This window comes from Bubalus kerabau, chromosome 1, assembly GCF_029407905.1.
Source record: "Bubalus kerabau isolate K-KA32 ecotype Philippines breed swamp buffalo chromosome 1, PCC_UOA_SB_1v2, whole genome shotgun sequence".
Lineage (NCBI taxonomy): Eukaryota > Metazoa > Chordata > Mammalia > Artiodactyla > Bovidae > Bubalus > Bubalus kerabau.
The window spans coordinates 256,602,668-256,620,256 of NC_073624.1; the positions used below are offsets into that span (position 1 = coordinate 256,602,668).

General features: G+C 35.7%; 1 protein-coding gene across 4 annotated transcripts in view; it reads left to right on the plus strand.

Annotated features, from left to right (window-relative positions):
• Positions 1–17,589, plus strand: part of RASA1 (RAS p21 protein activator 1) — a 115,896-nt gene that overhangs the window by 77,994 nt on the left and 20,313 nt on the right. For all 4 annotated transcript variants that reach the window (XM_055563582.1, XM_055563579.1, XM_055563596.1 and 1 more), the window contains exons 10-14: positions 5,423–5,543; positions 6,140–6,296; positions 10,770–10,857; positions 15,145–15,222; positions 16,999–17,156. In XM_055563582.1, coding sequence (XP_055419557.1) covers positions 5,423–5,543; positions 6,140–6,296; positions 10,770–10,857; positions 15,145–15,222; positions 16,999–17,156 — 602 coding nt within the window. The remainder of the gene's footprint in view (positions 1–5,422; positions 5,544–6,139; positions 6,297–10,769; positions 10,858–15,144; positions 15,223–16,998; positions 17,157–17,589) is intronic.

Here is a 17,589-nt window from a genome sequence, read left to right on the forward strand (position 1 = left end):
CTATTAGAGAATGTCATCTCTTTGTTTCTACCTCCTTCTGCCCCCAACTCCCCTTTAAAACTGTACCACAGTTAGAGGAATCCATTTAAAATGTGAGTCAGACCATTTCATGCCTCTGTTTAATACTAAGAGGTGGTCTATTTCATCCAGAGTAAAAGCCAGAGTCCCTGTAGTAGCGTGCAGTGTCCCGTGGTCCTCTGAACTCTTCCTACCATCCTTCTCTCTCACTCATCTCCACTCACACTGGCTTCTCTGCTATTTTAAAAAAATATGTCAGGATCTTTGCTGCATTAGGATTTTTGCTACAGCTGTTCACTCTGCTCAAAATGACTTTCCCTTAAATATCCACTCGCCTCATTCTTTTACTTCTTTCAAATTTCGCTTAAGTTTTAGCTTCACAATTGAGACCTACTCGTACAATATTATTTATTGCTGCTACTTGCCCTACCCTGTAGAGCACTTACCACCTATTGACATACAATTCAATTTGCTTATTCATTATGTTTATTATCTCTTTCCATCTTTGGAATGTAAGTTCCTCGAGGGTAAGGATCTTTGATTTATTCACTGATGTATCTCAAGAACTACAACACTGGCACTTAGAGAACTATTGAATTCATTTATCAAATGAGTTTTCTTAGCCATTACCTCAGAAAGGCAGGATTTACAACTGCAGTAGGAGCCTGCACACCTAAGGTCTGTGCAAAAACTTGCTTCAGTGGTTGTTACACCCTCACCAATCAGATAATCTTCTTCTCTTTGGGAGGAATGTATGAGACTTCCTTCTCCAGAACTTTGTAGAGAGAGGAGGCTGAGAAGCCTTCCTTCCTGTCATCTAGTAACTTACAAAACTTGGAACGTGAGGTCGTATCCCTGCCTGTAGTGTCTTTGAATGTAGGTATTGTTGATTGGTTGACCAGCCTTTATGTTAAATAGGAAAGATTTATATAATCCTGAAATCAGGTATTTAAATCCAAATGTCAGTGTTGTAATGTCTTAAATGAGGGAGTGAAAGTGGCTCTGTCATGTCCGACTCTTTGTGACCCCAAGGACTAGAGGCTGCCAGGCTTCTGTGTCCATGGAATTCTCCAGGCAAAAATACTGGAGTGCGTTGCCATTTCCTTCTTCAGGGGATCTACCTGACCCAGGAATCAAACCTGGGTCTCCTGTATTGCAGGAAGTCTTGACTGAACCACCAGGTAGACTACAAATATGCCCCATTCTGTACTGAAGAGTAAATATTATCACTACTGTGATGAAGATTGATAAGTACAAATCTATACAACTAGGGACATAGTCATCACTATTTATCATCTGGGTGCAGTGTATCTTTAAAATTTTTTAATTTTCTTGGTCATTTTCTGAATAATTTGTAGGAGTAAGAATGAAGATTTAGTACAAAAAAAAACTTCATTAGAAATTTAATAAGAATCTAAATGTAGTAAACCCCAATTTTTGTTCTGTATGTCCTTGGTTATAAAGGCTTGTTCCTGAAATAGAAGGCAGCTAACTGTTGTCCACTGTCATGTACGGACCTGAATCATATCCATCTTGTAAACCCTAATTTCAGATACAGCTTTTATAATAGTTCTTGCTTATAATTCCTTTGGTTCTTTCCACATTTTTACTGTCAAAATGCAGTACTGGTTCTAGATTTTAAATATATTTCAGCTGCGTTCTAGTTTGATTCTTTCTTGTTCTTGCAACATCAGCTGTAATACTTTGGAAAACTTTTGTTTCATAATTTTGTTGTATAGTACAGTCTTTACTCTGTAAGTGTAATATATTTTTATGTTTAGGTTTATAAACATCAATTAGAATGATCAATGTGAATTTTTAAATTTCTACATTATATGTTTCCTTCCAGTAATGTTTAAATACAAAATAGCTTTGTCCATTTATAAGCCATATTGAGTAAATCTTGATGCAAATCATAAAAGTTTTAAGAATCTTCATTTTCTGTTAGGAAACAGGTTTATCTAGATCTCTTGTCACAAATTATTGCATGATGTCCTTCCTGTTGAATCACTAACTAGATGAGTGCACCATATTTCCTTTATTTCCCTAGAAATACAACATTTTCTCAGCACATTCTTGAGTTTGAGAAAATTCATCAAGGATATTACCATATCAAGAATTATAGTCTGAAACTTTGCTTATCAAAATCAATTTTATCATCACAGTAGATCACAGAGTATTGATGTTGCTTTGCTTTCATCATCTGATTCCTTTTATAAGTGTCAAACATCTTTTTCACTTTTTTTTTTTTTGCTAATATGGGCAAAAAATTAAGAATTCTGAATTTTTATCTGCACTCAGTGAAAACTAATAAACAGATAACAAAGATGGCCTTTTGTATTTTTTGAAAGATGCTGCAATAGTTGGCAACAAAGTAAAAAGTGCAACAGGTGATGCAATAGAGTTGATTTATTTCACTGTTGCATCAGCCTCTAGGCCAAAGGTTGGCAGACTTTTCTGTAAAGGACCAGATAATAAATATTTTAGATTTTGTGGGCCATTCAGTCTCTGTCTCAGTTACTTAAACTTTGCCTTTGTAGTGAAGCAACAACACACAGTATGTAAAAGAATGACCGTGGCTGTTCCAGTAAATCTTGACGTCCAGAAACGGGCCGTGGGCTAGGTTTGGTCTGTGTGCCGTGGTTTGCCGTTCTCCTCAGCATACTTGAGTGTAATTGTTGAGTCATGATGAAATGGTTCCTAGGATGATAAAATAGCCGAGTGTTTCAAGATGTAGGAAAAAATAGGATTCATGAAAATTCTATAACATATCTTAGATATAAAATGGTCAGCCGGATCCATGAATCTCTAAGAAAAAGTCATAAAATATTAATTCTTGCATTAATTCTTATTAATTAATAAGAGCTGCTCAAACAAGAAACTACAAACTAAAATTGGGTCCATTGGACTAGATGGTAATATTGAAGATTGACTTCTTTGGGGAAGATCATTATAAAGGCACTTACATCTTTATATGCTTCTTGACATCCTAATTCTTTTATTATAGGGGGTTGTGGGGATTTAGCAGTTACGATACATGCCTTCCTATAGTGCAGTGTCATAAAACCATGCAATAAACCCCACAGGATTATGGGAAAGGTGGAGTTACGGGTACAACACTGAAAAGCATCATCAGTGACACATAAAGATAAGAAACTAGTAACAATTAGCAGAGTTTTTATATGTGGTAATGGGTAAGAATTATTTAAAATGGGTAAGAAATATGCTAAACGGGTAAGAAATATTTAAATACTGCTGCTGCTGCGTCGCTTCAGTCGTGTCCGACTCTGTGCGACCCCATAGACGGCAGCCCACCAGGCTCCCCCGTCCCTGGGATTCTCCAGGCAAGAACACCGGAGTGGGTTGCCATTTCCTTCTCCAATGCATGAAAGTGAAAGGTGAAAGTGAAGTCGCTGAGTCGTGTCTGACTCTTAGCGACCCCATGGACTGCAGCCCACCAGGCTCCTCCATCCATGGGATTTTCCAAGCAAGAGTACTGGAGTGGGGTGCCATTGCCTTCTCCGATTTAAATACTAGGTTGGTGCAAATGTAATCACGGGTTTGGACCATGAATTTTAAATCATTATAGCTAGACTCAGATACATCTTTATTAATCAAAGTAGGAACCATTACAATCAACACATTTTTTTTTTTGCCACTGAGAAATAAGTTTGTTTATTCCTGTAGCATTAAAACCATACTTCAGGATTCAACAAACTCTTGGAAAGCATTTTCTGCATCCTGCTGGTTGTGGAAGTGTTTTCCCTGCAAAAAGTCGTCAGAGATGCTTGAAGAAGTGGTAGTCATTTGGTGAGAGGTCAGGTGAATATGGCGGATGAGGCAAAACTTCATAGCCCAATTTGTTCAACTGTTGAAGTGTTGGTTGTGAAATGTGCAGTTGGGCATTCTCATGGAGAAGAATTGGGCCCTTTCTGTTGACCAAAGCCAGCTGTAGGCATTGCAGTTTTTGGTGCAGCTCATCAAATTGCTGAGCATACTTCTCAGATGTAATGTTTTGCCAGGATACAGAAAGCTGTAGTAGGTCAGACCAGCAGCAGACAACCAAACACTGACCATGACCTCTTTTTGGTGCAAGTTTGACTCGGGAAGTGTTTTGGAACTTCTTCTCACTCCAGCCACTGAGCCGATTGTCTGTATAAAATCCACTGTTAGTTGCACATCATAGTCTGATAGAGAAATGGTTCACTGTCATGTAGAAGAAGAGAAGATGACACTTCAAAATGACTTTTTTTGAGTTTTGGTCAGCTTATGAGGCACCCACTTAATGGAGATTTTTCACCTTTCCCAATTTGCTTCAAATGCCAAGTACTGTAGAATGATTGACACGAGTTCTTAAGCAACTTCTCAGGTAGTTGTAAGAGGATCAGCTTTGATGATTGCTCTCAATTGGTCATTGTCAATTTACGATGGCTGGCCACTGTGCTCTTCATCTTCAAGGCCTACTTTGCAAAACCTCGTGAACCACCACTGCACTATATGTTCATTTTCCTGGGCCAAATGTGTTGTTTATGTTGCTAGTTATCTCCGCTGCTTTACAACACATTTGAACTTGAATAAAAAAAATCGCTTGAATTTGCTTTTTGTCTTAACATCATTTCCACAGTCTAAAAACTAAACAGCAAGTAATAAGTCATTAGCAAAAAAGCATAAAGCGAGAAATACGCATTAAAATGATGTATAACATAAACACATTTATTTAAGAATGTATTCCAAAATCAGATGGCAGAGTTCAACAATGCAAAAACAGCAGTTACTTTCACATCAAGTAGTTCAATAAATAAGGCACTTTACCTTGAAAAAGGCCTGAAGTTTTCTTGTGGAAGAGGCCATCAGAAGGGTTGTAAATAGTGGGAAGTGGTAAAAGGAGGACTGTCTGAAATCAGACACATTAGGATGCCAGATGTGGCTGGATGGATATGGCTTATAACACTCAGTGAATCTGGGCAGGCCGTTAGGCTTTTGGGATGTATTTTGCGTATTCCTAGGCATCGCATTTCAGCTGGGTGCAGCTTTCTGCACTGACTTAGAGTTTCTCGAGGATGTAATTGTGCATAAGCAAACATGAATTTGCTTTATGCTCAAATTGGTCCAAATCTATCAGTTATGCTGGGACAAATGCATGTTTTCAAAACAGTGTTGCTATAAAGCACACAAAAAACTGTATTTTAAAAAATAGTTCTTGAGAAATGGTAAGGGCACCTTTTTGAAAATTTCTTTGGAAAGCAGAATCTCTTAATATATATGTTACATTATTTTAGATTTTGGTATTATTTTTTTAATGTCTAGACAGGAACAATCTGGTTTTTAAGTTGGTAGTTTAGTAGATTTTACTTCATTTCCATAAAGAATTCATGAAATAATTTTAATATTTTTGAAAATTCAGGATCAAGAACAAGTACTGAATGATGCAGTGGATGGCAAGGAAATTTATAATACAATTCGTCGTAAAACAAAGGATGCCTTTTATAAAAATATTGTTAAAAAAGGTTATCTTCTAAAAAAAGGTAAGTGTAAACTTTTAAGACTAAAGATTCAGCTTCTTAATAGAAACATTGTGAGTACTGGGCATAAATCTTATTGAGATATGAATTTAACAAGTTGGCATCTGATTCTTGGTCCCCTGGTCACCTGTCCATAACTTTTTTTAAGTGAAAATTCTTATTGACATTTATCACATTCATGGTATTGAGGTTTCTAGTTTATATATTTGCCTGTTTGGCATTAAGAAATGTGGGGGATGAGGGGTGCATGACTAGCAGAAGAGATTTTTTTTCCCTTATGACCAGAAAAGAATTAATGCTAAGCGAGAATTTTAATGATTAATTGTAATGAAAACTCTAAATACACTGTTAAGGTACCCTTGTCACTTACCTTGTAATTCATTAAAACAAGGAATATAACAAAATATTTTTCTACAGATAGATTACAGACATTTTCTCATTTTATAAGGATTGGTATTATTGAAGTTTTGGGAATAAAAATTGAAATATGAAATATATTTGACTTTTTTTAAGCAATGATCATTTGTATGATTTTACTATCGGTGATTTTATAGTTCATTATTTGGCTAAGGGAAAACAATTTGTTTTTTTTTTAACAGGAAAGGGAAAAAGGTGGAAAAATTTATATTTTATCTTAGAGGGCAGTGATGCCCAACTTATTTATTTTGAAAGTGAAAAACGAGCTACAAAACCAAAAGGATTAATAGATCTCAGCGTGTGTTCTGTCTATGTTGTTCATGATAGTCTCTTTGGCAGGTAAGAAATTGGTTTCCTATATATTTTTGGAATTGTTTTAATAATAAAATAGTATGTTCAGATCATTTCAAAGCATAGCAAACCAATTTTGAGAGCCTGAAAATCATCTGAAAATGTCATGTTTACTTTCTAGAATAATTTTTGTTTTTCTCTTTTAGACTAACTTATGCATAAAATTCTACTTCCACTATATCACATAGAAATCTATGGATCTCTTGTATAAAGACTTACTCTGTATGCAGTGTGCTTCCCTGCACTTACTGCCAGTCTTTTGAATGACTTTGATTCTTGTCGCCTTTCTCCTATTTTATCATTCTTGGTTAACTCAATGCATCTGATAGTACTAGATCACTCAGTTGTACTATATTAACTTGATTCCTAAGAAAGCTGACGTTGAGAGACAACTGTAGTATAAAAACAATTATTTCAATAGAAAAGAGGAGAGAATATTTCAGGTTTGAAATTAAAACTTTTTTTCTTACATTAAAGTCACAGTTTTTAAGAAGATAAATATAAGTAAATCCTGAACATCACAAGGCAAATTCAGCACTTAATTCCATCTAGATTTTTGTAACAAGGGCCTTTCTTTACCTTTCACCATCAGTATTATTAATAAACCTATTTGACCACTTAAAAGATGGACTATCTGTTATGAATCCATTCTAGACTGTTTTTGGGTATACTTAGCAAGCAATTTTATTACGTATTGCTATGGGGGCTTCCCAGATGGCACCAGTGGTAAAGAATCTGCCTCTCAATGCAGGAGACACAAGAGATGCTGGTTTGCTTCCTAGGTCAGGAAGATCCCCTGGAGAAGGAAATGGCAATCTACTCCAGTATTCTTGCCTGAAAATCCCATGGACAGGGGAGCCTGGTGGGCAAACAACCCATGGGGATGGCAAACAGTTGAACATGACTGGGCAACTGAGTAAGGCACACAGGCATGATGAAGGAACACAGATAATTACAACAAATTTTTAACAATCTATTTTCTGCTGCAGGATGGCATTTCTACTAGGCAACTTCAGTTTTTCCTATTTAAGTTGGGAAAGCTTCAAGAGAAATACCTGTAGAGTGTACAAGCTTGTCATTTTTTCCAAATTGTGTTTAGGAGATCACGTTAGTATTATCTGAAATTTAACAGTGCCTCTTTTAAGTGGTCGAACAGGTTTGGGAGATGCTGAATTGAACAAATAATTTTCCATACAGTGGGACATTCTGAAGTTGTAGCCCATGTTTGTATTGTGAATCATCAAGAGTGAGTCAACATGAAATACTATGAATCATCGTGAAATACTATGTGAATCATCATAAAATACTATGAAGTATTTCATGAATTCATTTAACCTTGATACTCTTGCTTGATACCCAGCCCCAAACACTTCTTAATATCTCTTGAAAACAGCTGTCCAAAAAAAAAAAGACAAATCTGGGTAAGATAGGAGTTAAGATTTTTTCCCCTCACTTAACAATCTGGGAAACGTGGCCTTCAGATGTAGCAGGTCAGACCTCTGGCTTCCTTTCAGTCTTGCTGCTCTGCCTTGCTTTGTGTGTACTGGGTTTTTGTCACAGAGCCACTTCCTTCATGAGACCAAAGGTGGCAAACAGTGCCAGAGAAAGGAGCAGTGAACATTTCCTCCAGTAACTACTGAAAATACTGAGAATACACTATTTGTTGTGTTATCAAATAGATAAAGTCATTGTATATTTCTTGCTTTGTGTAAGCGTAGAGCCCAGTATACTGACTTACCTTGAGCATCTGGGTGGAGTCTAATGTGAAAGTTCATGGCCCCCACAGCAGTAGAGATGACTGCAGTGCACACCCAGCCTGTGGTGTAGGAATGCTGGTCGGCCCTGCCGTTCAGCTGTTGTCTCCAGTGCTTTAGTTGTGTAGCTGTGCAATTTTTCCAGGTTTTTTCAGTATTATTGAGATGTCTCTAATATTCTGTTTCTTTATATTAAACTTCTGACTTTTAATACTGCTTTACTTTATTTTTTTTTCTGGTTTTATTGTTTTTATTGAGTTGTAAGAATTGTTTATATAGTCTGATTACAAGTATTTTATCAGATATATGTTATATTTTTTTTTCAGAAAGTGGCTTATTTTAAATATTAACTGTTTCAGAAGCACAAGTTGAAAGACATTTCAGTCATACAGAGTTATTGCTGTACTGAATATTTACATGGGAGTTTTGCACCTTTACCTTTTCTTAGGCTGAATCTTCTACTGTGGCAGTATTTATTGTTTTATCTTTTTAAGAAGGATGTTTTTGATGGATATTACATTTTAGGTTTGGTGATTATTTTCTTTCAGCCTTGTAAAGAGTCTCCAACATTTTGTCATTCTGATTGTTTCTCTTTTGGAGACTATGGATATTTTTTTTTTTCCTTCAAGGTGTATACTTATGTCATCTTTCTCTGGAAGCTTTGAGATCTTTCCTTATTCTTAGATTTTCAAAGGTTAAATCAATATGTGCCTATTTTAAAAAATTTATCGTGTTTTCAAAGCTTCTTTATTCTTAAGACCTGATGTCTCCTGTCGGTTTTGAACAATTCTCTGTTAGTGTCTGTTTAAACAGCCCAGCTGCCACACTCACTTGAATCTTCTGGAATTCACATTGCAGGTTATAGACCTTCCACTACATCCCATGTGTCTGTTAAACAGTTTCCTCTATGTTTTTCATAATGTTTTTTTTCCTTTCTGTGCCTCAGGTTAGATATTTTCTTCTGATTTGTCTTTCAGTTTACTATTCTTCTGTAGTTAAATGCATTTGTTGAGGTCTTAATTTTATTTATTACATTTGCCACTTTATAATTTCCACTTGAGTCGTCCTTTCTAGTTATCTAACAAAATTCTTTTTTATTATCTTTTTCAAAGAATTTTAATTACTATTAAAAATATTTGAAAGTTGTATCTGTCCTCAACATCTGTATTATATGTAGATCTTTCTCATTTGTTTTTCTTTCAGCTTTTCAGTCATTTGATCCTGTAATGTCAACTTATGTTTGACTAAATAGTGGACATAGTATGTGAGAAACTGTAGAAGCTATACATAGTGTTATTGCCTCCAGAGAGGACTGTTCTTCTGCCAGATAGTTAGAGTAGGGGTAGTTCATATTGATCTGCCTAGGAAGCAACTGCAAGTATTGGTGAAGGCTGTTTTATCTCTGATTTGCTCTTAATTCTGAAGGCATAGCCCTTCAGGTGTCTCAACAGAAAGCCTGCTCATCTAAAGGCCCTGAACTCATTTGTCTCTCCCAACACTGTGAAACTCTGAATGTGCTTGGTTAGCTTTTTAGCCTCTTAGATGCTTTCTGCTTATTGCCTCAGCTTCCTGCCCTAAACAGTTAGGATTTGGCAAACACCTTGAAAAGAACAGTTGTGGAGAATGTCAGTCTCACCTCGTTATATCTTGGTCCCTCAAGTCTTAGCCACCTCATTGTTCTCCAGTGACTTCATACAGTTGTGTTTTGTTTGGTTTATATTTTATCCATCCAGGAGGGTTAGTGTGGTACAAATCACTTTCAGAGTCAGAAGTTTTCAATTGACATATTCCACTGTTCTATGGTATTCTTAAAGCATTGAAGACATGGTTTTTTATCTTTAATCCATATGTTAAGCTTGTACTCTGGGTATTTTGCTATGACCTTCTAACACCAAGATCTAAGATATTTCTTTAGTTAAAGCAAGAAATACAAATAACACTTATTAAATTACAAAAGTTTGAAGGCCCTTTTAAACTTTCAAATCTAATTGGAAAAACAACACATCTTCAAAAAATGTAAACTACTAATATTGTATTTACTTGTCAAGTAAATCATATGTAGTACAGTACATACTTATAGGAAGAACAGAACTAATATTTAGTGTACACTACTATTAGGTCATCTGATCCTCAAAATATGCTTGTTGACATTTCCATTTTAAAAGATGAAAAATGGCCAGTTGTTAAAAAAAATTTTAAGTTATAAAGAAGAAAATTAAAATCACCCATAATCTACTGAGAGATAGCCATTAAGAACATTTTGGGTCTAAAGAACCCAAAATGTCTAGTCTTTCCTCAGTACATAGAAATGTGTATTATATATCATCCTTAAGCTGCAAGTTTAGTAACATATTTTATTTGTTTTAAAGTCTTTAGATTAGCTATATTCAATTCTAGCACTTCTGCTTCAATTTTAACTTTTCAATTTTCTTGTAACTTTTCTATTTTAAAATAATTTACATAGTACTTTTGAAATGTTTTTAAACTTTGATAGATTTCAGTACTACAGACAGAAAGCTTTCTAAAGTATATGCAGCTGACATATTCTTTTTAGTAATCTAGTACAGTGGATTTTGTCTCTAAATGAATTGTTAATTTTGTATAAATTATATAATTATATTGATTTTTTTTCCCTAAAGTTGGTATAAGTGCTGTAATCAGTACATTTTGTTGAACTTCCTAATAACTTTTTGTTTGTATTTTAAAGGCCAAACTGTTTCCAGATAGTGGTTCAGCACTTTAGTGAAGAACATTACATCTTTTACTTTGCAGGAGAAACTCCAGAACAGGCAGAGGTAAGTTAAATGTTTTTTCAACCACTATAAACCTTTAGTCAGTCCATATTTTCTTAACTAGAATAGAAAACTATTGTACTTACGGTGATAAAAAAAGATGTCTGAAATCTAATCATCTTTTAATTTAAGCAATAAGAACTTTCATGTGTAAAAAAATTTTTGAAAGAAATGCAAAAAAACAAAAAAAACAAACCACAGTGAAGGGTTATTGGGAAAATTTCATTCTAAATTGACCTTAAAATACTCTTATGATGTTCGGCTCAACTGAGAATGCTCATTTAAAATCTTCTCTGAAGAAAGGTTGTAAATCAGATCAGATCACTTGCTCAGTCGTGTCTCAACTCTTTGCGACCCCATGAATCGCAGCATGCCAGGCCTCCCTGTCCATCACCAACTCCCGGAGTTCACTTAGACTCATGTCCATCGAGTCGGTGATGCCATCCAGCCATCTCCTCCTCTGTCATCCCCTTCTCCTCTTGCCCCCAATCCCTCCCAGCATCAGTGTCTTTTCCAATGAGTCAACTCTTCACACGAGGTGGCCAAAGTACTGGAGTTTCAGCTTTAGCATCATTCCTTCCAAAGAAATCCCAGGGCTGATCTCCTTCAGAATGGACTGGTTGGATCCAAGGGACTCTCAGGAGTCTTCTGCAACACCACAGTTCAAAAGCATCAATTCTTCGGCACTCAGCCTTCTTCACAGTCCAACTCTCACATCCATACATGACCACAGGAAAAACCATAGCCTTGACTAGACGGACCTTTGTTGGCAAAGTAATGTCTCTGCTTTTTAATATGTTGTCTAGGTTGGTCATAACTTTCCTTCCAAGGAGTAAGCGTCTTTTAAAAATTTCATGGCTGCAGTCACCATCTGCAGTGATTTTGGAGCCCAGAAAAATAAAGTCTGACACTGTTTCCACTGTTTCCCCATCTATTTCCCATGAAGTGATGGGACCGGATGCCATGATCTTCGTTTTCTGAATGTTGAGCTTTAAGCCAACTTTTTCACTCTGCTCTTTCACCTTCATCAAGAGGCTTTTGAGTTCCTCTTCACTTTCTGCCATAAGGGTGGTGTCATCTGCATATCTGAGGTTATTGATATTTCTCCTGGCAATCTTGATTCCAGCTTGTGTTTCTTCCAGTCCAGCGTTTCTCATGATGTTCTCAGAATATAAGTTAAATAAGCAGGGTGACAATATACAGCCTTGATGGACTCCTTTTCCTATTTGGAACCAGGGTCTTGTTCCATGTCCAGTTCTAACTGTTGCTTCCTTACCTGCATACAAATTTCTCAAGAGGCAGATCAGGTGGTCTGGTATTCCCATCTCTTTCAGAATTTTCCACAGTTTATTGTGATCCACACAGTCAAAGGCTTTGGCATAGTCAATAAAGCAGAAATAGATGTTTTTCTGGAACTCTCTTGCTTTTTACATAATCCAGCGGATGTTGGAAATTTGATCTCTGGTTCCTCTGCCTTTTCTAAAACCAGCTTGAACATCAGGAAGTTCACAGTTCACATATTGCCGAAGCCTGGCTTGGAGAATTTAAAGCGTTACTTTACTAGCGTGTGAGATGAGTGCAATTATGCGGTAGTTTGAGCATTCTTTGGCATTGCCTTTCTTTGGGGTTGGAATGAAAACCGACCTTTTCCAGTCCTGTGGCCACTGTTGAGTTTTCCAAATTTGCTGGCATATTGAGTGCAGCACTTTCACAGCATCATCTTTCAGGATTTGGAATAGCTCAACTGGAATTCTATCACCTCCACTAGCTTTGTTTGTAGTGATGCTTTCTAAGGCCCACTTGACTTCACATTCCAGGATGTCTGGCTCTAGGTCAGTGATCACACCATTGTTGATTATCTTGGTCATGAAGATCTTTTTTGTACAGTTCTTCTGTGTATTCTTGCCACCTCTTCTTAAATATCTTCTGCTTCTGTTAGGTCCCTACCATTTCTGTCCTTTATCGAGCCCGTCTTTGCATGAAATGTTCCTTTGGTATCTCTGATTTTCTTGAAGAGATCTCTAGTCTTTCCCATTCTGTAGTTTTCCTCTATTTCTTTGCACCGATTGCTGAAGAAGGCTTTCTTATCTCTTCTTGCTATTCTTTGGAACTCTGCATTCAGATGTTTATATCTTTCCTTTTCTCCTTTGCTTTTCGCTTCTCTTCCTTTCACAGCTATTTGTAAGGCCTCCATAGACAGCCATTTTGCTTTTTCGCATTTCTTTTCCATGGGGATGGTCTTGATCCCTGTCTTCTGTACAATGTCACAAACCTCATTCCATAGCTCATCAGGCACTCTATCTATCAGATCTAGGCCCTTAAATCTATTTCTCACTTCTGTATAATCATAAGGGATTTGTAGATATTCTCAGTATACTCAAAAAGGTAAGTCAGTTAGTTTTGCTAATAAGCGTTGGCTATTCACTGGTTGAACTCTGCATCTAAAAATAGAAATTCAGTTATCACAAGGAAAAATTTGAGGAATTTTTCTATTTTTCTTCTTAGTCTAGATATGTTTTCTTTCAGTATTAGCCATTGATCCAGGTGCAGTGCCTTTATTAAAACTTTTATTAAATTTTAAGTAATGTGAAGAAATGTTTTTAAAGATGTCCTTTTAAAAATACATTGATTTCTCTGAACCACAATATTTCTGGGGTGTTCAGTGGTATTTTGTAGATATACGGCTGTATTTTCTTCTGCTGATACTCTGTGGAAGGAACCTGAAAGTAGTTTAGAGGTGAAAGAACGTGACTTTATTGAAAAAAGATGATAATTTGCCAATTCTGGATATGAGACAGATGCTCTTAAAACTCTGGATCCTGGCTTGGGCTCCTGATTCATAAATTATGAAGATGTGTTTGGCTGTAGAATAAACTTGATGAACGAGCCATTGTGTTTTATGGCTCATAATTGCATATCATTTTTCATGTCACGGAAAAAATATCACAATTGTATACTCATTGTTAGCTTGTAATACACATAAAAACTTGTTTCATGGGTGAAAAAAGTGAAAGTATTAGTCTGACTCTTTGTGACTCCATGGACTGTAGCCCACCAGGCCCCTCTGTCCATGGGATTCTCCAGGAACAATACTGGGGTGAGTATTCATTACCTTCTCCAGGGGATCTTCTAAATCCAGGGATCAAACCCGGGTCTCCTGCATTGCAGGCAGATTCTTTACCGTTTGAGGATGGGTATTTATCCCTAATTTGCAAAAATAGGGCTCATAATATTTCGGTAACTTTGGCATTTTTTTTAATCATTAGCAATTGAGTTAGGAAAGAAACTTAAACTTGAGTATCCTGTCTTTCAGTTATTTTATCATATTCTCTCTTTCTAAAGATGTGTTACACAGCTTGATGACATTTCAGTATGTTTTGGGTGTCTCACATAATGTATAAATACAACATTTTCTTATTTATCTATACTCTTTACATATTTCGTGTTTTCATATACCTCTTAAAGTCCAAATATGCCACTGGTATTCCAAATTTTTGTTACTTTGGTGACCTGTAGGATCTCTGGTTATTGTCTTCTCTTTATAAAAGCTATGATAATTGATTTAGTCTTAAATTTGCCCATTAAAAGACGTACTCTAAACATTGACAGACTTCAGATTCATTGAAGTAGCCAACACACTGAAGACATAATTGAGTGAAGCAATAGTACAGAGCTTACTAGAAACATGTATGCCAAACATGGTTATAATTTATAAACCTAAAATTATTCTCTCCTTTCTCCAGTGTAGTAGGGTATTAAACATTTGAGAATATATCTGCAACTTAGTTTTAATATTAGGCTGCAATATTTTATATCTAACATTAATATTTGAAAGGCTTATAAATCACCCAGATCCCCTTATATGTTTCATGGTCTAAGGTAATTAGAAAACTAGTCATCAAATCAGTCATCACATTATCAGTTGGTTTTGCAGTCAGCGTTCCTTTCACAAAGTGTATCAAGTTAAATTCTGCCTTAGGGTGCCTCAAGTTTAACTGCTTAACTACATGTATATTTATTTTTTGGCTAATAAACAATCACTCATTGACACTTAGGATTAGTTGAGAGATTCTGCAATAATACAATCAATATTTTGCAGAAATTATTATAACTGTTTTGGTCACTGTTTTACTTTGTTGGAGCACAGATATATTTAAAGTGCAGGATACTCTTGAGTGTAGAGAAGAAAAGAACTATTGAATTTTGAGGAAGAACCCAAATTGATGACTGGAAACTGCATAAACTGTTATATAGAATATTTCTTTGAAATGCTGTTACTCTTTTTCGTAGGATTGGATGAAAGGTCTGCAGGCATTTTGCAACTTAAGGAAAAGTAGTCCAGGGACATCTAATAAACGCCTGCGTCAGGTGAAATTTTATTTTCTTTGATTTGTGATTGTTACAGATTTGTGATTGTGTTCTGCTTTATCACTTTGCTCTTTATTTCTTTGAACTATTTTGGGCAACATTTCAAATACTTTAGATTTCTTAAGAGAGGTTAATCTTTTTCAGGCATTTTAAAGCCATGCTCCCACTTGACTTCAGCAGCAGGAGAAATAGTTATTTCTTTATGAAGAAGAATATTCGTATATCCTTGCTGGGTTGTTGTTTAGTTGCTAAGTTGTGTCTGACTCTTATGACTCCATGGACTGTAGCCCACTGGGCTTCTCTGTCCAAGAGATTTCCCAGGCAGGAATATTGGAGTGGTTGCCATTTTCTTCTCCAGGAGATCTTTCTGACCCAGGGATTGAACCCGCATCTCCTTCTTTGCAGGCAGACTTGACTGCCTTGTATAGGGTACTTAGTCCCTAATGCCTAGGGTACTTAGTCCCTAATGCCATCTGTTGACTACATACCAGGGACTTTTTTCTTCTACCTAAAGTTCCAATACCAAGTCAGCGACAACAGAAACTATTCTGTTTGGCACTATTATTCTTTTCTTCAAAAAATTACTTTGGCCTGTGTCAAAAAAGAACTCAAAGTGCTCATTGAAAAAACCATCTGACTGACAGTATGAATCCTGGTAACCTGAGTGTTTTAATTGCTTTTGAAACCTATTATGTAACTTACAGGTAGTATCCTATCTTTTTTGAAACCTTAACATGTCTGTCCTGCATGTTCATTTATGGAGAGTAAAGCTAGGCTTTCTCTTTTTTTTCTAGGTATGTAAAGTCAACTGTATACCCTCCATTTCTTTGCTTTTTTCTTCTAGTTATCCCCAGATAATTGAAAAAAAGTTAAGTAAATTTTAGCATTCTTGGAATTTTGAGGAAAGCATAGTACCGTATTTATTGACTAAAGTAACTCTTGTTTTATTAATACTTATGAGAATTTCCAGTAAGCTAGGTGAATTTAACCAAGAAGTGGATGAATGGTTATTTTTAGATGACTCTAAATTTAACGTTCCCTGTAGCCAGAAGTCTGATAATCTCCCCAGGGATATACATGTGCCAGCTTTTCCACTTGTGCTTTTATACATATCATTTCTAATCTTTACAACAATTTGCAGTGTAGACTTTATCCTAAGTTTACATCTGAGGAAGCAGAGGCACATAGAAATTGACTTGTGCAAGGCCATACAAATAGCAGGTGGCAAGAGGGAAAGAGAACCCGATACTAGAATTTTGGAATCAGAATCTAAATTTTGGCATCAAAACTGAAAAATGGCTTCTTTGGATCTGTATCCTTTTCTGTAAAATGAGAAGGTAGAATCAGTATTTTTAAAATATTTTCTAGCTGTGGAACTCTATATAGAAATAAAATCTTCCAGAGGAGCATTATATAGTATGTTAGATTTTGCTTTGGGTGGTGACAGTTATTTACTTAAATTAATAGAGAATCCTCTTCTCAACTTTATTTCCTGTGAATCATGGTTTTATAGTAAAGAAGGTATATTTCATTATTTTTGTCGGACTGTAATTGGGATAATAACTTGTAAAATACAATTATATTTATTTTTTAAGTGAGAATTTGCTGAATGCTTGAATGTCATATTCTATGTCACTTAAAAAGGAAAACGTAACTGAAAGTTATGTTTCCTGAAAAAGAGGGGGATAAGTCACTACTTTGGGTTTTTATAATTGCCTTTGAAACATAATGTGTAATTCTTGAAATCTAGGGTAATACTTTTTGTGTTTTCTTTAGGTCAGCAGTCTTATTTTACATATTGAAGAAGCCCATAAACTCCCAGTAAAACATTTTACTAATCCATATTGTAACATCTACCTGAATAGCGTCCAGGTAGCAAAAACTCATGCAAGGGAAGGGCAAAACCCTGTATGGTCAGAAGAGTTTGTCTTTGAGTAAGTCTTATTTTCTTGTTACATTAGATGATTTTCTTATCCCATAATGCATTTTCTCTCTCTTTTTTTTTTTTTCATTTTAACTCTGTATCTAAACCAGTCAGAACAAGGTGCCAGGCTCAGGCATTTTAATAGTACCTGTATTTGTTTTCTATCTTATCTGTTTACTTTTGTTAGTAAAGTGCTATGTCCATGGTTTTTCACCTAGTTACTCAGTGACAAATCCAAAAGCATCTACTAACATACGCATACAAAATATTTACGAGGGTTTCCACAGTGTACTTGGGGAAGTTAAAGATGGTAGGCAAACTGTAATTTATCTGGATTGTTGTATACCAAATGATAAACCTGTTTTGAATCTAGTTTTAAATCTACCACTTTGAACTGGGTTAGTAGCAGAAATAAATAGGGAGCTTATTCGATACTAGAGACA